Here is a 16,973-nt window from a genome sequence, read left to right as displayed (position 1 = left end):
CAGATGTCTGATAGATGCTCTCACGAAGTTGACTGTGTATGTATGTGTATATATAACCATTAATAACAACCTGGTACACATAACTTGGGAGTGGGGATAGTTACTCAGAGGAGCCATAAAGGTTTCTCTAACATCTTCATTCCCAAATGAGTTGTACTTCATTTAAACAGTTACACTACTGGTAGTCTAAGCTCAAACTAATAGTGCACTGATCACTGTGATATCTGTTGTCAGGGTTCTTTTCCATTTTGCACCAACTGAATCCCTCTCCCCTTCTCCTTCTCCCTCTCCCCTTCTCACTATTTCCTTCTCTCTCTCCCTCTCTGTTCTTCCTTTCTCCTACTTTCTCTTTGTTAATCCCTGGAATTCTCTACCCCAGAGAGGTTGTGGAGGCTAAATCCTTGAGGGTATTTATGGTATTGAGGTCGTTGGTAGATTAACCATCCTCATATTGAATGGTAGTGCAAACATGAGAGGTCAAGTGGCCTACTCCTTCTCCTGTTTCCATGTGTAGCTGTGATCCTGCTCTGACCTCTTTTCCAATCCATACCTGAACCTACACTTCTGCTTCACACTTACCTCACAATTTTCATGCACCAATGTTTGCTTCTGGTTCTATTATAATATTGTTTCCCAAATAATTTTGTTATGGAAGTGAGGTGGAATGTGAAATGTATAGCTCTGTTTTTTTTCACTATTATTGATATACAAATTGAGATTCACATGTAATGATATAAAAATTTATTTTTTATGAAAATATAAAATCTCATATCTTACACTACAAAAACATGTACACAAACAAATACACACACTGTGTTCGGATACAGCTCTTAAAATAAATAAAGCACGCTAAAGCTGTTAAAATTTAATTTAGTCATAAACAACCAAAAGCAAATCTCAACTCTAACAGTGTTTATGTGTTTGCTTATTACCCAGTAACTGAAAGCGTCAAGTGCAGTTGGTTGGATCACCCTGCTCCACTGTAAGCTGCTTTGCTGCATGTGAATTAATCTGTATTCTGTTTCAGTTTACAGATCACCTAAAAAAAGTGAATATACGTTTCTTTAAAAATTCCTCGATGCACCCTAATAACATCAACACAAAGATAATGCACAATTCAAAATGATCGAGTTAGCAATAGAAATAGTTTCATGTTCTTGCAGTAGTTCAAAGGAAATCTCCCAATAATCATGCACTTTATTCTTTTCATTAAAATACTTCCCCCACACCAGTACCACAATCTGCCTTCACTCCAAGTGCACACAACTCTGGGAATATATTCCACTTTTGCACTATCCCTACTCTCATATATTCATTAAGTCTGATCATTTCTGCCAACATGGCATTGGTCCACAAGGAATTCAACTCAGATAATGCTAAACTGAATGCTGGACATTACACCAATGAAGGTGAGTTATGTCAGTCTTCTCTAGATGGGGCTTCACCAAAGGACTAGACCATTGCATTGTCGCCACCATGGTGTTGGACTGATCTTTCTGTCCAACGCGGACAGGCAATCCTTCCAATTTCAAGCCCTCTCTCAATTGGCATGTTTGTCTGCCTGGCCCATGTGCATGAGGTGGTCATTTTCTAACCCTGGGACTGACTGTCAGTCACATAAATACATAAATGGGATGGCCATTTATGCAGGTCTCAGATCAATGTGGTTTTCACAGAACAGACTGAACCAGATAGAAAACACAGCAGGATAAAAGCTTGACTTATAATTTATGGATTGAGAGCGAAAAACTCAGGTGTGGAGATGTCTATCAACCATCTCCACAGAACTGGCATTGATTTGTGTTGGGTCAAATAGGTGATGTCATTATTGCCACAGTTACTCGAATGAAAAGAAGAGAGCAAATATAAAGGAAATGTTTCTGTGCTTTTCAGAATGAAAAGGGGCCAAATTATCATTTTAATAGGATGATCATTGGCATAAATTGGATCATTCAGCTTGATGTCCTATAAACACTGAGGGTTGACCAGATAGCACATTCACAAGGAGCTGTGTCAGATGAAAGGCCTCATTTAATATGCAATTCAAAGACCTATAACTGACTCAGGGCTAGGAAGGTAATGTCAGGTGCTCATACACCATGCTTTTCCTTATGAAGTTCAAAAGCAATAAAGCACTCAGAGGCTGTGTAAGGACAAGCATTTAATTCTACTTTGTAGCATATTTTGGCTGACCCTCAGAAGTTTGGAACCTCAGCACCATCTAGATAAGCCTTGCCTTATCACCTTCAGACACTGAATGTAGAACCAATCTAGATCCAGTCAGTACCTATAGCTGTATGGATAATAGGACTTTAAATGGCTCCAAAAACCTTTGTGGTGGAGGAGTTGGGTTACTGGTATGCTCACCAGTCAAACCTTACAAAGGTAAAGTATTCTCAACTCTAGTTGATGAATATGTGAACTTCTTTGATGCATTTCTCTGACAACTGTAGAGAATTGGATGTTTTGAAATTTCTTTCAACATACTTTAGATCATAAAACTCACTGGCATATCTGTCCTGACTTGCCAAGAGAAAAAAACCTTTAAAAGCACATTTTAAAATATCTGCAATGGTGAACATAAAATATGCATTGCCAAGTAAATTGAGAAGCAGAAATACTGTAACCTTTATAGTGTTGGAGTTTACCTTTAAAATCATTTTAATTGAAAATTAATATTAATCTTTGCTTTCCTTAATGAGATGATTTGTCTTTTAACAGCAAGCCTGAATTTATCCAGTATCATAGCTATTGTTCTTCATGAGCCCCTCAGTAGCTATTTTTTTTAGTGGAGATTAATTGAGTGAGTTCATCTGTTTTGTAGTTTCAAATTTCTAGACAGCAATTTATAACTGATGTATAAACACAGGAGCAAGAACAGGTTGTTTGGTCTTTTGAGTTTGTTTTGCCAACAGTGAGATAATGACTGTTCTGTATCCTAATTTTATCTAGCTGTCGTCATTTTATTATAACAATCTCAACCAATGAAAGCTATTGATCTTGGTTTTGAAATGATTATTTGAAATAGCATTTGCTGCATTTTATGGCAGGACATTCCATGGCCTGATTTGGAAGCGCAGGTTTACTAACTTCTAAGCACTTCAATGTTAAAATGCATTCAGTAGTCACTTTACCAGGTACCTCCTCTGAGTTGTGGTCTTCTGCTGCTGTAGCCCATCCACTTCAAGGTTCAATGTGTTGTGTGTTAGAAATGCTCTTCTGCACCCTACTGTTGAAGCACGTGGTTATTTGAATTACTGTCACCTTCCTGTCAGCTTGAACCAGTCTGGCCATTCTACTCTGACATCACGCACTATCAAGACATTATAGCTCACATAACTGCTGCTCACTGGAAGATTTTTGATTCTTGTACCACCCTTTGTAAACTCTAGAGACTGTTGTTTGTGAAAATCCTAGAAGTTCAGAAATTTTTGAGATACTCAAACCACACCATATGGCACTAACAATCATTCCGCTGTCAAAGTCATTTGGATTGCACCCTGGTGTTTGGTCTGAACAACAACTGAACATCTTGACCATGTCTGCTTGCTTTTCTTATGCATTGAGTTGCTGCCACATGATTGACTGATTAGATATTTGCATAAACAAGTTAGTGTACCTAATAAATTAACCAGTGAGTGTATACATCCTTTTCTCAGACTATCCAAAGTGCAAAAGCATAGTCTCTATTATTCCGATCAAGATCCTGGAAATGTCAGGAAATGTCAATCAATGCATACAGAGTTCTAAGTTTCATTAAGCCTCCACTCTTCACAGCCTTTACCATATTAATATAATTTAAATCTAAATTCTGTAGAACCAAGTCGAACAACTTCGGTTATTTGTGTTAAGGATATCTGCCATATACTGTCTGCTCAGCCTATCAATTTCTTGTGAATTTCATGCTCCAATCTACTTAGCACATTTGTATCTCTGTGTAGCTCTCTACTGTATATTCTTTTACGAGTCCCCACAATCAGATCACAATCTATGTAAAAGTTTTCCTTCCTATTTGGACACAAGCCATTTAATTTTACTCTTTGCCTTCAACTGCCTATCTATACTTCAAACTGATCAATACCTTACCTTCAGTTCCAAAGACCTTATTTTTACGCAATCCTCTCAAACATGACCCTTATCACATGCCTTCTGGTACACAATATAACTTACATCCTCCATCAACTTTACTTTCTTCATGAAATCCATTTATGCTGAATCATTCAGCTAGTCATTACAGTTCCCATCAACTTCTGCAGCACAAATGTTGAACCAATGTGTATATAATATTCCAATTTCTGTCTTCTACATTTCTTTAAATAATAAAATTACTCATGCAATTTTCCAACCTAAAGAGACTATTACAAAATAGAATGCCTTAGAAGATTATCTGTGATTTTGTCACCTGCTTTCCTTCAGACCTTGGGTTGGGAAACATTAGGTCCTGGAGATTTGTTAGAGTTTGTCCTACTGTGTTCTGCTGCCCTGATGTTGGGTTTCAAAAGAAAACCTTCTCACTGCCAGAATCCCTTCAATACATTGCATGAAATGAGACAGTTGTACTTATGTTGTGGAACAGACTGAATGCTGCATAATATTAATTCTTATCCATCTCACTCTGGGTGGCTCTTTCATTGAATTGAAATTACTGCTAAACAAATTCTCTGGTACCACTAACAATTACCACACTTACTTGGGTGGAGATTTCAAAAATGTAAAAAACATGTTCATAGTTGTATCTCTTATCTTTATTAACCCAGTCTGTTGCTCCCACACTTGTATTCCTCTTTCTATAAACTGCATTGACTTAAAATCATCCAGCCTAATATACATATTCTTCCCAGATCTTGCATTGGTAATGTTTCATTCTTTCAATCTGATTAGATTAGGAAATACAAAATAGTTTGCCCAGTTTACCCAGGTCCCATGTGCCGCTCGCTATGCCATTACTGGATCACACATTCAGTAACCTGGCAAGTTAAAGCTAACATGCAAGAGTAACACTGTTACTTCAGTACTGCAGTTAATGAAGGTTCTTTATCTCCCTACAATGCAATCTCACCAATCCAAATTAACACCAGTATTACATTACAGCTCTCAGCTTCATACCATTTGGAACCAAAGGAGGGTCCTCAAATTAAAATGTTAAGTGTCACTCATCTTAGTCAAATTATACAGTTAATTTGTTACACAGAAAAGTCTGTACCCTGCAGTAGCAAACTGTACAATATATACAGATGAAAATTCAAATATTAAGAGCAAAGTAAATATGTTTTCAAATAACATTTCATTACGTGCTAACATTTTTAATCAATAAATACAAACTGATCAAGACCGAGTCAAGCAAAGACCTTATATACTACGTTCTATAACTTATTAAATATAGCATATTATAACTGCACTTATAATTTACAAAACAACTTACTACAAAGTAGTAAACTTAATAATATTGCTCTTCAATACACAACTGTTGGTCATTAAAACTTGATACAGCAAACTTACGTTAACTATTATGGATCTACTGTCATTTTTAGATCATTTGAAGTTGACACAGAATCAGATGTTCTCCATAGAAAATTAGAGTCTTGTAATGCAGGTACCATTGCCACCTAACAGGGGAATAATTGTGCCAAGGTGTTCAGTGCTGCTTGTTATGGAAGGAAGTGGATGAACAACAACCCTTGTTGGATTTGTCTTAAACACATAGTTTTCCAGTGATGATGATTTCAAGGTTTAGCAATTAGTGAATTCAAATACAGAAACAATAAAGTGAGCAATAATTGCATTCTCTTGGTCCAGACATTCTTCCCCCCACCCCCCTGCACCCTTTAGCACACAGGAATAACCACAGAGAAAGACAAAAGTGCTGAATGGCTGGCAGCAGCTCAAGCAGTTAGAGGGTGTCACACAGGCATCATGCCGTTCATAAACAGAACTCGAAGCTCCTGAATGCTGTTCATTATCTTCTTTTGGTGGCCAGCAAGACCCACACCGATTCTCTTCAAATCTCTGCAGGAACAGAATGCACCAAGTTTTCAAGCAAATTGTAAAGAGTATGTTCTACTGACACCACCTAAAATAGATATTAAAGGAAAGAATGGAGAGACGTGTGCATGCATTGCGTAATAATCATGAACTAAATTGATCCCTAAAAGTAATTCTGCTACAGTAGTGAAATAATTGGCCACTGATCTTTCGGTAAATAAGTCCAAGTTCAATTAATAACAGCTAGTCCGTTTGCATTTCATAAATTGCAAGTTTTATTGTCAGGCTCCAGTTCGTTTGCCATATAACCATATGATAGAATATATCTCCAGTGCCTCTGAACAATTGTACATGCCCTGTCTACCTTGTTGTGGAAATGAGTTTTCTTATAATTCAACTGGGATGCCCTGAGGAGGAGCAATAATGGCGGTGAGAACACATGACATCAAATGAGGATGCACCACTCGCATCCCACTACCCGACCTCTGCCAGAATCTGCATGAGATACGGAGAGATTTGGGGGCTCATTCCACAATATAGCGGGAAGGAAATACAGTTCAAGTGGTAATTTACATTCTGCCTCCCTCTTTCATGTTCCCACCAGTTTTGCTTTGATTGATTAGGAAAGTAGAACAAAGTCAAGCCATATTGTGTCTTCATATACGTTTTAAATTGTATCTGTTTCAATAATAATGAGAACCTGTTAAATTAGTGTAAAATTAAACAATGCAATAGCATATGGATTTTGAAGGTAGTAGTGGAGTAATGTTGGTGACCTCTAATTTCAAGGAAAGCTCTCCACAAATATCTAATACTCTACAGAACTCCATGGAAAGGATTCCATCCTTCCCAACATCAGTGGTTGTTAGAGGCCAACTCCAAAGCATTTCTGGAATCTAACATCAGCAAAGTCATTAAACAGGACTACTAACAGCACTGAAGAATTCTCACAGACAACAAACCAGGAGGTAAAGAGCATAATTTATATCTAATCTTTTAAACATTTTACAGAAAATAAAATAGAAACATATACAGCATTTCAAAGTTGAAATATAACCAATTATTTTTTAAAAAATCATTATTTGGAAAATGTATGGAACTTTAAAATGTTTATCTTAAACAGTGGCAATCTATACATAAAATCTCAGATCAGTGCGGTTGTTAAGAAACGACAGTGGCTTAGTATGGTTTTAAAAACTCACATTTTGTAACAAATAATATCTTCAAGGATTTTTTACAGTGGAAATAGGGCAGACATTTTGACATATTTTCTAAATAATTCATACAGTAGCAAATGGCAATATATTCTGCTTCAGAAATTCAGTTCCATTGAGTTTATAACTTCAATGGATCAAAATTCAGAGCAAATTACAATGCACATATGTTGCTGTATAGGGTGTACACTGCATACAATTAAAGAAACATTTCCACATCTGTTACATTCTCTAATTTCACTGATTTCTCAGATTACACTGGAGAAAGTATACCATGAATCGCTGTCTTCTATTTTTGGATTGCTGTACTTAACTATATGTGTGTACTCCAGAAGATGTTGTCATATATCCTGGCTTATTTAACAGGCAAGCATTTATAGCCTCACATTTATCTGCGTCACAAATTTTAACCCAAGGACTCACCATCTCACATGGTAATTGGAAAGCCAATGTATGAGCAAGTGGACAAATCTGACACAACGTATATTATCTTACACAATGTGTTTCTCCAAGCAGTGCAACTCAAAGGTTTAAGGAATAGGAATCGCAATTAAGCCCCATGGCCAAATATGAGCATTCAGGTACAATTACACATTCCCAGAATTCATGCTCAGAATTCTGTAAACATGCAGGCAAAGGGGACAAGTGTCAGCAGGGACAGATAATGATGTGAAATAATCACTGCACAGGTTACCCTCCTTAATGCCCTTGAGCCTGTAAGAAATAATGTTGCAGCATTTTAATGCTGGACTCTTCAATAAATGCCTTGATGAACTTACAAGCTGCTCTTTAGGATTCTATGCTCATGGATACTAACTAACAGCCCATGTTATTGCCACTGAATATGAATGAGTTTGGGATTAGGATGGTAAGTAAATTGAACTATATCGGGCCCATAATACAAAACAAGATTGATTGGTATTCCCAGATTATAAAATCCCAAAGGTAAATCTGTTCATTCCAGAGTAAATTTAGGTAAATTCTGATCACTATGCTTGGAACGTTTGTATATAAGACTCCAAGCAGATCTATGGTGGTTTGTACAGCGAAGTACTAAAGTGCTAAAATATTTTCTAAAGATTACACCATACAGTACATTCATCTGATGGACACGAATGACAACATTTGAACTGGTAAATGAAGGTGTTAAAGTGATTACTACTCATCCATATATAATGTTGAGGATCAAGTAAACCACTGCTTAAGGACAAAGCCAAAGAAATGGGCAAATGGATGTTCTTCGTTCTACTCTTTATGTTCTGACCTGAACCATTAACTCTGGATTTCCCTCTCCTTAGATTTTGCCTGTCTGACAATAGTGCCTGTTTTTACTCCTTTAATAACATTCATTGGTGTTAACATAACAACACATTTGGAGACTCTTGGTTATTAAACCTACTGTGGTAAATACACTGGTGATATTAATTCAGTGTAATAAATATATGGATCAGATAGGAATACAAGATGAACTTAACTCCTTGTCCATTGGATCCTTCTTTCCTGAAGTGCGTAGAACCTTACTAGCAGTCAGAAGTAATGTGAATACCTCCCAGTGATGGGAGTTTACACCAATCCCATTCATCGGGCATAAACAGCAACACTGAATAGGAAGTTACTCACTCCAGAGTTATTTTGGTAACCACATCCAACGAGGTGTATCCACTTTCATTGAAATTTTCTGTGTACTGACCCATCTTAAGTGACTCCAGCCATTCTCCCACAGACCGGTACGCACTGAAGCCCATCGTATTGTGCTCCATTAGTAAGTTAGATCCTCTGGAACAAAGAGGAATGTCACGTAAATGCTCTAGGAAAGCTGAAGTACTTGATAAACTCAGTTCTGATGTACTGGTGTAATGTGCAGTGAAGTTCTCGGTTACGGCAGAGGCAATACTGGAGTGCTGTACCAACAATATTTTTTTTTAAAAAAGCAAATATTTCCTCCGAAAGCTGCATCTTTTTATTCATTTTCCTTTGATACTTAACCATCCTGCAAGTAAGGACTAGGCACAAGAGCATTCCTACTTTGAAGCTTGATGACTTTCTTTCATGTCTGTTAGCTGTGGTTCGTTACTTCACTTCACTTCCAACAACTTCTCACAGTATTGTGCAACAGGCACACCACATTTTTGTTTTGACATATTTCTGCTCTTTACTTCAGATTCAAAAATGGAATTCTGTTTTTATAAGTTCTAAGTTCTCAGCCAATTGTTGAGGGAAGCCTTTGATACCCAGAATTATAGAATTGACAGTTAAGTATTAGACACAATTTGCTCCTAGATCGAACAACTTTCTCACTGTGCCGTGAAGATTCACTGACATTGAATTGAGAGATTTATTGACTAACAAAATGGCAAAAGGTTGCTGCCTATTGTAATGACTAGAGAGGCTTTACAGGAAGGCCTTGACATCTCCTCCTCGTCGTAGCTCAAGAGATGTTGCACATTTTGCAACAAAATGAATGGATTTATTGCTCCAAATTTCATTGTTCTTCTGGCAGCTACTAGAGTGGCAAGGTCACGTTGTTGAGCCAGGGCCCTCTACTGAATGGTTATTCTGGCTCTGAAAACAGTCAGTGACATCATCTGTAGATGCTAATCTGCTGACACTTAGTTACTATATAATGTGAAGTAGCGCATTGAGAAAAAGAAACAATAAAGCTATTGATAATAAATAACACTGTGTCAAGGCAGTGGCGGGGAGGGGGGGGTGATAAATCAACAAAGAGGAAAACACAGATGCAAACAATAAAGTGAGAGGGAACTGCAAAGAAACCTTGCCATCCAAATCATTGTCATCAGCTCTAGCCTGAGGACATGTTGCTCCCTGTACTGCTGAAATTCTGAGGCAGATTTACTTCCAATAGCATTTATTTCCTGGTAGTGTGAGGCATTCTGCAGCTTGTAGTCAGTAACAGAATCCGGTACTCTCTCTGTGAAGTTGCCACATCCTGGCTGTGATCGACTGGCAACTCCAACTTCCTCACTCATTTCAAAAGTCATCTAACAGGTTCTTTGGCCACAGTGAGTTAACCCTAGTTTGGTGAGTACCATGAGAATCTGGGGGAGTCAATGAGCATGTGAGATAGAATGGGTTACAGGGAACTAAAAATGTCAGTGGGATTCTCTGAAACGTGGCATAGTCAAGAGAGACCAAATAGCCCCCTTCAATGTAATAAGGAAAAATGAGAAGTAAGTATAATGTAGGTGTTTGGGTGGAACTGGGAAGTGAAGCGCTGTAGAAGTGATCAAAATTGATTCGGTGAAGGGTCTCAGCAAAGCTAACCTGGGTGTCTTCCCAGCAAATTAAATGAGAAAGCAAGCAATTGAAATGAAGTAAAATCATTTAATTATGAATGCATTTTGTTTTATAATAAAATCGAATTTCTTTACTTTTGATTTCAATAAGAAAATAATTCAGGAGTGGGCAGGGAGTGGTGTGGTTTGCCATTGGTATTGCTGTCCAGATATTCAGTTCATTTGAGTTCAGACAAGAACCATCAATAGGGATGAGTTTTCCTCCCTGGTGTTATAGACAATAGACAATAGGTGCAGAAGTAGACCATTCGGCCCTTTGAGCCTGCACCACCATTTTGAGATCATGGCTGATCATCTACTATCAATACCCGGTTCCTGCCTTGTCCCCATATCCTTGATTCCCCTATCCATAAGATACCTATCTTGCTCCTTCTTGAAAGCATCCAGAGAATTGACCTCCACTACCTTCCGAGGCAGTGCCTTCCAGACCCCAACCACTCTCTGGGAGAAGAAGTTTTTCCTTAACTCTGTCCTAAATGACCTACCTCTTATTCTCAAACCATGCCCTCTGGTACTGGACTTTCCCAGCATCTGGAACATATTTCCTGCCTCTATCTTGTCCAATCCCTTAATAATCTTATATGTTTCAATCAGATCCCCTCTCAATCTCCTTAATTCCAGCGTGTACAAGCCCAGTCTCTCTAACCTCTCTGTGTAAGCCAGTCCAGACATCCCAAGAATTAACCTCATGAATCTATGCTGCACTTCCTCTACAGCCAGGATGTCCTTCCTTAACCCTGGAGACCAAAACTGTACACAATACTCCAGGTGTGGTCTCACCAGGGCTCTGTACAAATGCAAGAGGATTTCCTTGCTCTTGTACTCAATTCCCTTTGTAATAAAGGCCAACATTCCATTAGCCTTCTTCACTGCCTGCTGCACTTGCTCATTCACCTTCAGTGACTGATGAACAAGGACTCCTAGATCTGTTTGTATTTCTCCCTTACCTAACTCTACACCGTTCAGATAATAATCTGCCTTCCTGTTCTTACTCCCAAAGTGGATAACCTCATACTTATTCACATTAAACGTCATCTGCCAAGTATCTGCCCATTCACTCAGCCTATCCAAGTCACCCTGAATTCTCCTAACATCCTCATCACATGTCACACTGCCACCCAGCTTAGTATCATCAGCAAATTTGCTGATGTTATTTTCTATGCCTTCATCTAAATCGTTGACGTAAATTGTAAACACCTGTGGTCCCAATACCGAGCCCTGTGGAACCCCACTAGTCACCACCTGCCATTCCAAGAAACACCCATTCACCGCTACCCTTTGCTTTCTATCTGCCAACCAGTTTTCTATCCATGTCAATGTCTTCCCCCTGATGCCCTGAGCTTTGACTTTACCCACCAATCTCCTATGTGGGACCTTATCAAGTGCCTTCTGAAAATCGAGGTACACTACATCCACTGGATCTCCCCCGTCTAACTTCCTGGTTACATCCTCGAAAAACTCCAACAGATTAGTCAAGCATGGTTTACCCTTGGTAAATCCATGCTGTCTCGGCCCAATCCTATCACTGCTATCTAGATATGCCAGTATTTCATCCTTAATAATGAACTCTAGCATCTTCCCCACCACCGATGTCAGGCTGACAGGTCGATAGTTCTCTGTTTTCTCCCTCCCTCCTTTCTTAAAAAGTGGGATAACATTAGCCATTTTCCAATCCTCAGGAACTGATCCTGAATCTAAAGGAACATTGGAAAATAATTACCAATGCATCCGCAATTTCCAGGGCCACCTCCTTTAGTACCCTAGGATGCAGACCATCTGGACCTGAAGATTTGTCAGCCTTCAGTCCCATCAGTCTTCTCATCACCGTTTCCTTCCTAATGTCAATCTGTTTCATTTCCTCTGTTACCCTATGTCCTTGGCCCATCCATACATCTGGGAGATTGCTTGCGTCTTCCTTAGTGAAAACAGATCTAAGGTACTTATTAAATTCTTCTGCCATTTCTCTGTTTCCCATAACAATTTCACCCAATTCATTCTTCAAGGGCCCAACATTGTTCTTAACTATCTTCTTTCTCTTCACATACCTAAAAAAGCTTTTGCTATCTTCCTTTATATTCCTGGCTAGCTTGCGTTCGTACCTCATTTTTTTCTCCTCGTATTGCCTTTTTAGTTAAGTTCTGTTGTTCCTTAAAAACTTCCCAATCATCTGTCCTCCCACTTACCTTAGCTCTGTCATACTTCCTTTTTTTTTAATGCTATACAATCTCATATGACTTCCTTTGTCAACCACTATGGCCCCTTTCCCCCCTTTGAATCCTTCCTTCTCTGGGGGATGAACTGATTTTGCACCTTGTGCATTATTCTCAAGAATATCTGCCATTGCTGTTCCACTGTCTTTTCTGCTAGGCTATCTGTCCAGTCAACTTTGGCCAGCTCCTCCCTCATGGCTCCATAGTTTCCCTTGTTCAACTGCAACACTGACACCTCTGAGCTGCCCTTATCCTTCTCAAATTCCAGATAAAAAACTTATCATATTATGATCACTACCTCCTAATGGCTCCTTTACTGCAAGATCGCTTATCAAATCCTGTTCATTACATAACACTAAATCCAGAATAGTCTTGTACCTGGTCGGCTCTCGTACAAGCTGTTCCAAGAATGCATCCCGTAGGCACTCTACAAACTCCCTATCCTGTGGTCCAGCACCAACCTAATTCTCCCAGTTCACCTGCATGTTGAAATCCCCCATAACTACTGCGACATTACCTTTGCCACATGCCAATGTTAACTCCCTATTCAACTTGCACCCAATATCCATGCTACTGTTTGGTGGCCTGTAGACAACACCCATTTGGGTCCTTTTGCCCTTACTGTTCCTCAGTTCTATCCACACAGACTCTACTTCTTCTGACCCTATGTCCCCTCTTGCAAAGGACTGAATCTCATTCCTCACCAACAGGGCCACCCCACCCCCTCTGCCCACATTTCTGTCCCTACAATAGCACGTGTACCCTTGTACATTCATTTCCCAGGTCTGATCTCCCTGCAGCCATGTCTCCGTTATCCCAACAACATCATAGTTACCCATTTGCACTTGGGCTTCAAGCTCATCCGTCTTATTTCTGACACTTCGTGCATACAGATATAGAATTTTTAGCCCATTTCTCCTCTGTCTGTTTGAATCGCTGCCTATTGTGCTTAACCCAGCTCCCTGAACTCCCATTGGGCTATATGCCCCTAGAATTTTGTTGTCCTTCCTAAATTTACTTATTCTTTCAACACATTTAACTCCACGTTCCGTCAGACCATCCCTCTGTACATGTGTCCTCCTTATCACTTGTTCCGCCTCACCTTTCTCTACTACACACTTAATATTCTGGAACCGTGTAGTCCCCACCTGTCCTTTATTCTTCCCCTCGTTATCCTCTCTCACATTCTGGATCCCCGGCCCCCTGCAAATTTAGTTTAACACCCCCCCCCCCCCAAGAAGCAGTTTACTCACAATGGTGAAAGATCAATAGTGAACAGTGGATATTCAACCACACATCTATCAGGGGAAATTTTCCATATTGCTTTCCATATTGCTTTCCACAATTTGTATCATTGGGGATAAGTATTACTTTGGCCTCACATAGCTTTGCTTACAATCTTGTTACCATGATATTATAAGATTTTATATTTAACCACCTTGGTTTTACAATCAATTATATCACCCTGAAGAAAGCTGCCCAGAAAGAACTGGTAGTACAATTATTAAGAGAGGCTAGACTGTCTCAGTCTGTATTCCTTCGGGTTTAGAAGAATGATGGTGGGATGATCTCATTCAAACATGTAAATGTGGTGACCCACTTCCCAACGCACTCGAACCGGCTCACAAAGTGGCGCGCGCTGGCATTGAGGCCGGTCCCAAAGAGGACGCCAAGCCTGCTTCTCCAGCAAGGGGAAAAGCCCGCGCGCGGGCTGGGACTGTGAATATGCGCCCTCTACAGTATTCCTGCCCGGGGAGGGCAGGATCAGGAAGGCTTTAAAGCGAGGCCGCGAAGTTTGAATAAACCTCTTTGCAACTGCAGCTCACCGACTCCGTGTCGTTATTTTAGCGCTGCGTGTAGCACACCGCTACAATTGGTGACCCCAACAGGCCAAACAATATTTGGACCGGAGATGAACGACGCCACATCTGTTCATGCAGTTTTGTTACAGCTGCCAAGCTTCTGGAAGCTGCGACCTCACCTATGGTTACAGCAAGCAAAAGCCCAATTCCACATTCGGCAGATAACCTCGGATGCCACACGTTACTACTACGTGGTGAGCTCCCTTGACCAGGAGACAGCCGCCCAGGTTGAGGAGTTCATGCAGTCACCCCTGGAGGATGGCAAATACACAGAATTCAAAGCCCTGCTCATAAGGACTTTTGGACTCTCACGGCGCGAGCGGGCTGCCCGCTTACTGCACTTGGATGGTTTGGGGGACAGACCTCCATCGGCTTTGATGAACGAGATGCTGTCCCTGGCTGGGGACACAAGCCCTGCCTCATGTTTGAGCAGGCATTCCTGGAGCATTTGCCAGAGGACATACGCCTGCTGCTGTCCGACGTGGATTTCAGCGACCCCCGGAAGGTGGTGGCCCAGGCAGACGTGCTGTGGAAAGCCAAGAAGGAGAATGGGGCGTCCGTCGCACAGATCACCAGGCCACGCTCCCAGCAGCAGACCAGACCGGGCTCAGCTGCAGAGCCCACTAACCCCAGAGGCAGGGGTGAGGAGCCCAACAAACAATGGTGCTTCTACCACCAGTGGTGGGGCGCAGAAGCCCGCCGCTGTAGCCCGGCCAGCAAGTTCCCAGGAAACGCCAGGGCCAGCCGCCGCTGATGGCTACAGCAGCTGGCCATCGGGATAGCCTCCTGCAAGTCTGGAACAAGCAGTTAGGACGCCGCTTTTTGGTCAGCACCGGAGCCGAGATCAGCGTCTTACCTCCAACGAGTTACGACACCCGCAACAGATAACCAGGTCCCACCCTGAGGGCCACGAACGGCAGCACAGTAAGGACCTACGGCACCCGTATGGTGCGGCTACAGTTCGGCTCCAGCCGGTTCGTGTGGGACTTCACACTGGCCGCCGTAGCCCAACCGCTTCTGGGTGCGGATTTTTTGCGGGCTCACAGCCTACTGGTCGACCTGCCAAGGAAGAGACTGGTCCACACTGAGACCTTTCAAACGTTCTCCCTGGGTGAAGCCCAGTTGCTGGCCCCACACCTAGACTCCATCACACCATCCGACAACGACTTCACCAGAGTCCTGGCGGATTTTCCTTCGGTTCTGGCACCACAGTTCACAGCGGCCATGCCCGGACACAGCGTACAGCACCACATCCCGACACAAGGACCACCCCTCCACACCCGTGCTCGGTGGCTTCCCCCGGACAAGCTCCGACTGGTGAAGGAGGAGTTCAGGAGGATGGAGGAATTGGGGATCATATGGCAGTCCGACAGCCCATGGGCCTCCCCCCGCACATAGTGCCCAAAGCAACAGGGGGCTGGAGACCATGCGGCGACTACCGCAGGCTGAACGAGGCTACAACACCGGACCGCTACCCTATGCCGCACATTCAGGACTTTGCAGCAAACCTGCACGGCGCACAGATCTTCTCCAAGGTAGACCTCATGCAGGGATATCATCAAATCCCGATGCATCCGGACGATGTCCCCAAAACGGCACTCTACATCCCGTTCGGCCTTTTCAAGTTCCTCCTAAAGAATGCCGCACAGACCTTTCAGCGGTTAATGGACACGGTGGGACGCGACCTGGACTTCGCTTTCATCTATTTGGATGACATCCTCATAGCCAGCAGCAGTCGTCAGGAGCATCTGTCCCACCTCTGTCAACTCTACGCCCGACTGAGTGAATACAGCCTGACAATCAACCCAGCCAAATGCCAGTTCGGGCTCGACACCATCGACTTCCTGGGCCATAGGATTACTAAAGATGGGGCAACCCCTCTGCCCACTAAGGTAGACGCAGTCCGCCATTTCCCCTGACCCACCACAATCAAAGACCTTCAGGAATTCGTGGGTATGGTAAATTTCTACCACTGCTTCCTCCCTTCAACAGCCCGAATCATGCACTCCCTGTTCGCCCTGATGTCAGGTAAGGGCAAGGACATTATCTGGGATGAGGAGTCCGCCACCACTTTCATTAAAACCAAAGAAGCCTTGGCAAATGCCACGATGCTAGTGCACCCCAGAACGGACGTCCCTACCGCTCTCACAGTGGACATATCTATCACAGAACAACTCATCGAGGGTCACTGGCAACCCCTGGCATTTTTCAGCAAATACCTTCGACCACCCGAGCTCAAATACAGTGCTTTCGACCAGGAACTGTTGGCGCTGTACCTGGCAATCCAGCATTTCAGGTACTTCTTAGAAGGTAGGCCCTTCACCGCGTTCACGGACCACAAACCTCTTACCTTTGCGTTCACAAAAGCAACCGGCCCCTGGTCGTCCC

At 41.9% G+C, this 16,973-nt stretch overlaps 1 protein-coding gene across 1 annotated transcript in view; it reads right to left on the bottom strand.

Annotated features, from left to right (window-relative positions):
- Positions 1-726: 726 nt before the first annotated feature.
- LOC132396757 (ephrin type-A receptor 5-like) overlaps positions 727-16,973 on the bottom strand; it is a 341,786-nt gene continuing 325,539 nt past the window's right edge. The window contains exons 16-17 of the mRNA XM_059974617.1: positions 8,817-8,972; positions 727-6,006 (exon numbers count right to left, since the gene is read on the bottom strand). Coding sequence (XP_059830600.1) covers positions 5,901-6,006; positions 8,817-8,972 — 262 coding nt within the window. The 3' untranslated portion in view covers positions 727-5,900. The remainder of the gene's footprint in view (positions 6,007-8,816; positions 8,973-16,973) is intronic.

This window comes from Hypanus sabinus, chromosome 7 (assembly GCF_030144855.1).
Source record: "Hypanus sabinus isolate sHypSab1 chromosome 7, sHypSab1.hap1, whole genome shotgun sequence".
NCBI lineage: Eukaryota > Metazoa > Chordata > Chondrichthyes > Myliobatiformes > Dasyatidae > Hypanus > Hypanus sabinus.
Note: the sequence above shows the minus strand (reverse complement) of the source record. Positions and strands in the feature narration are given on the sequence as shown.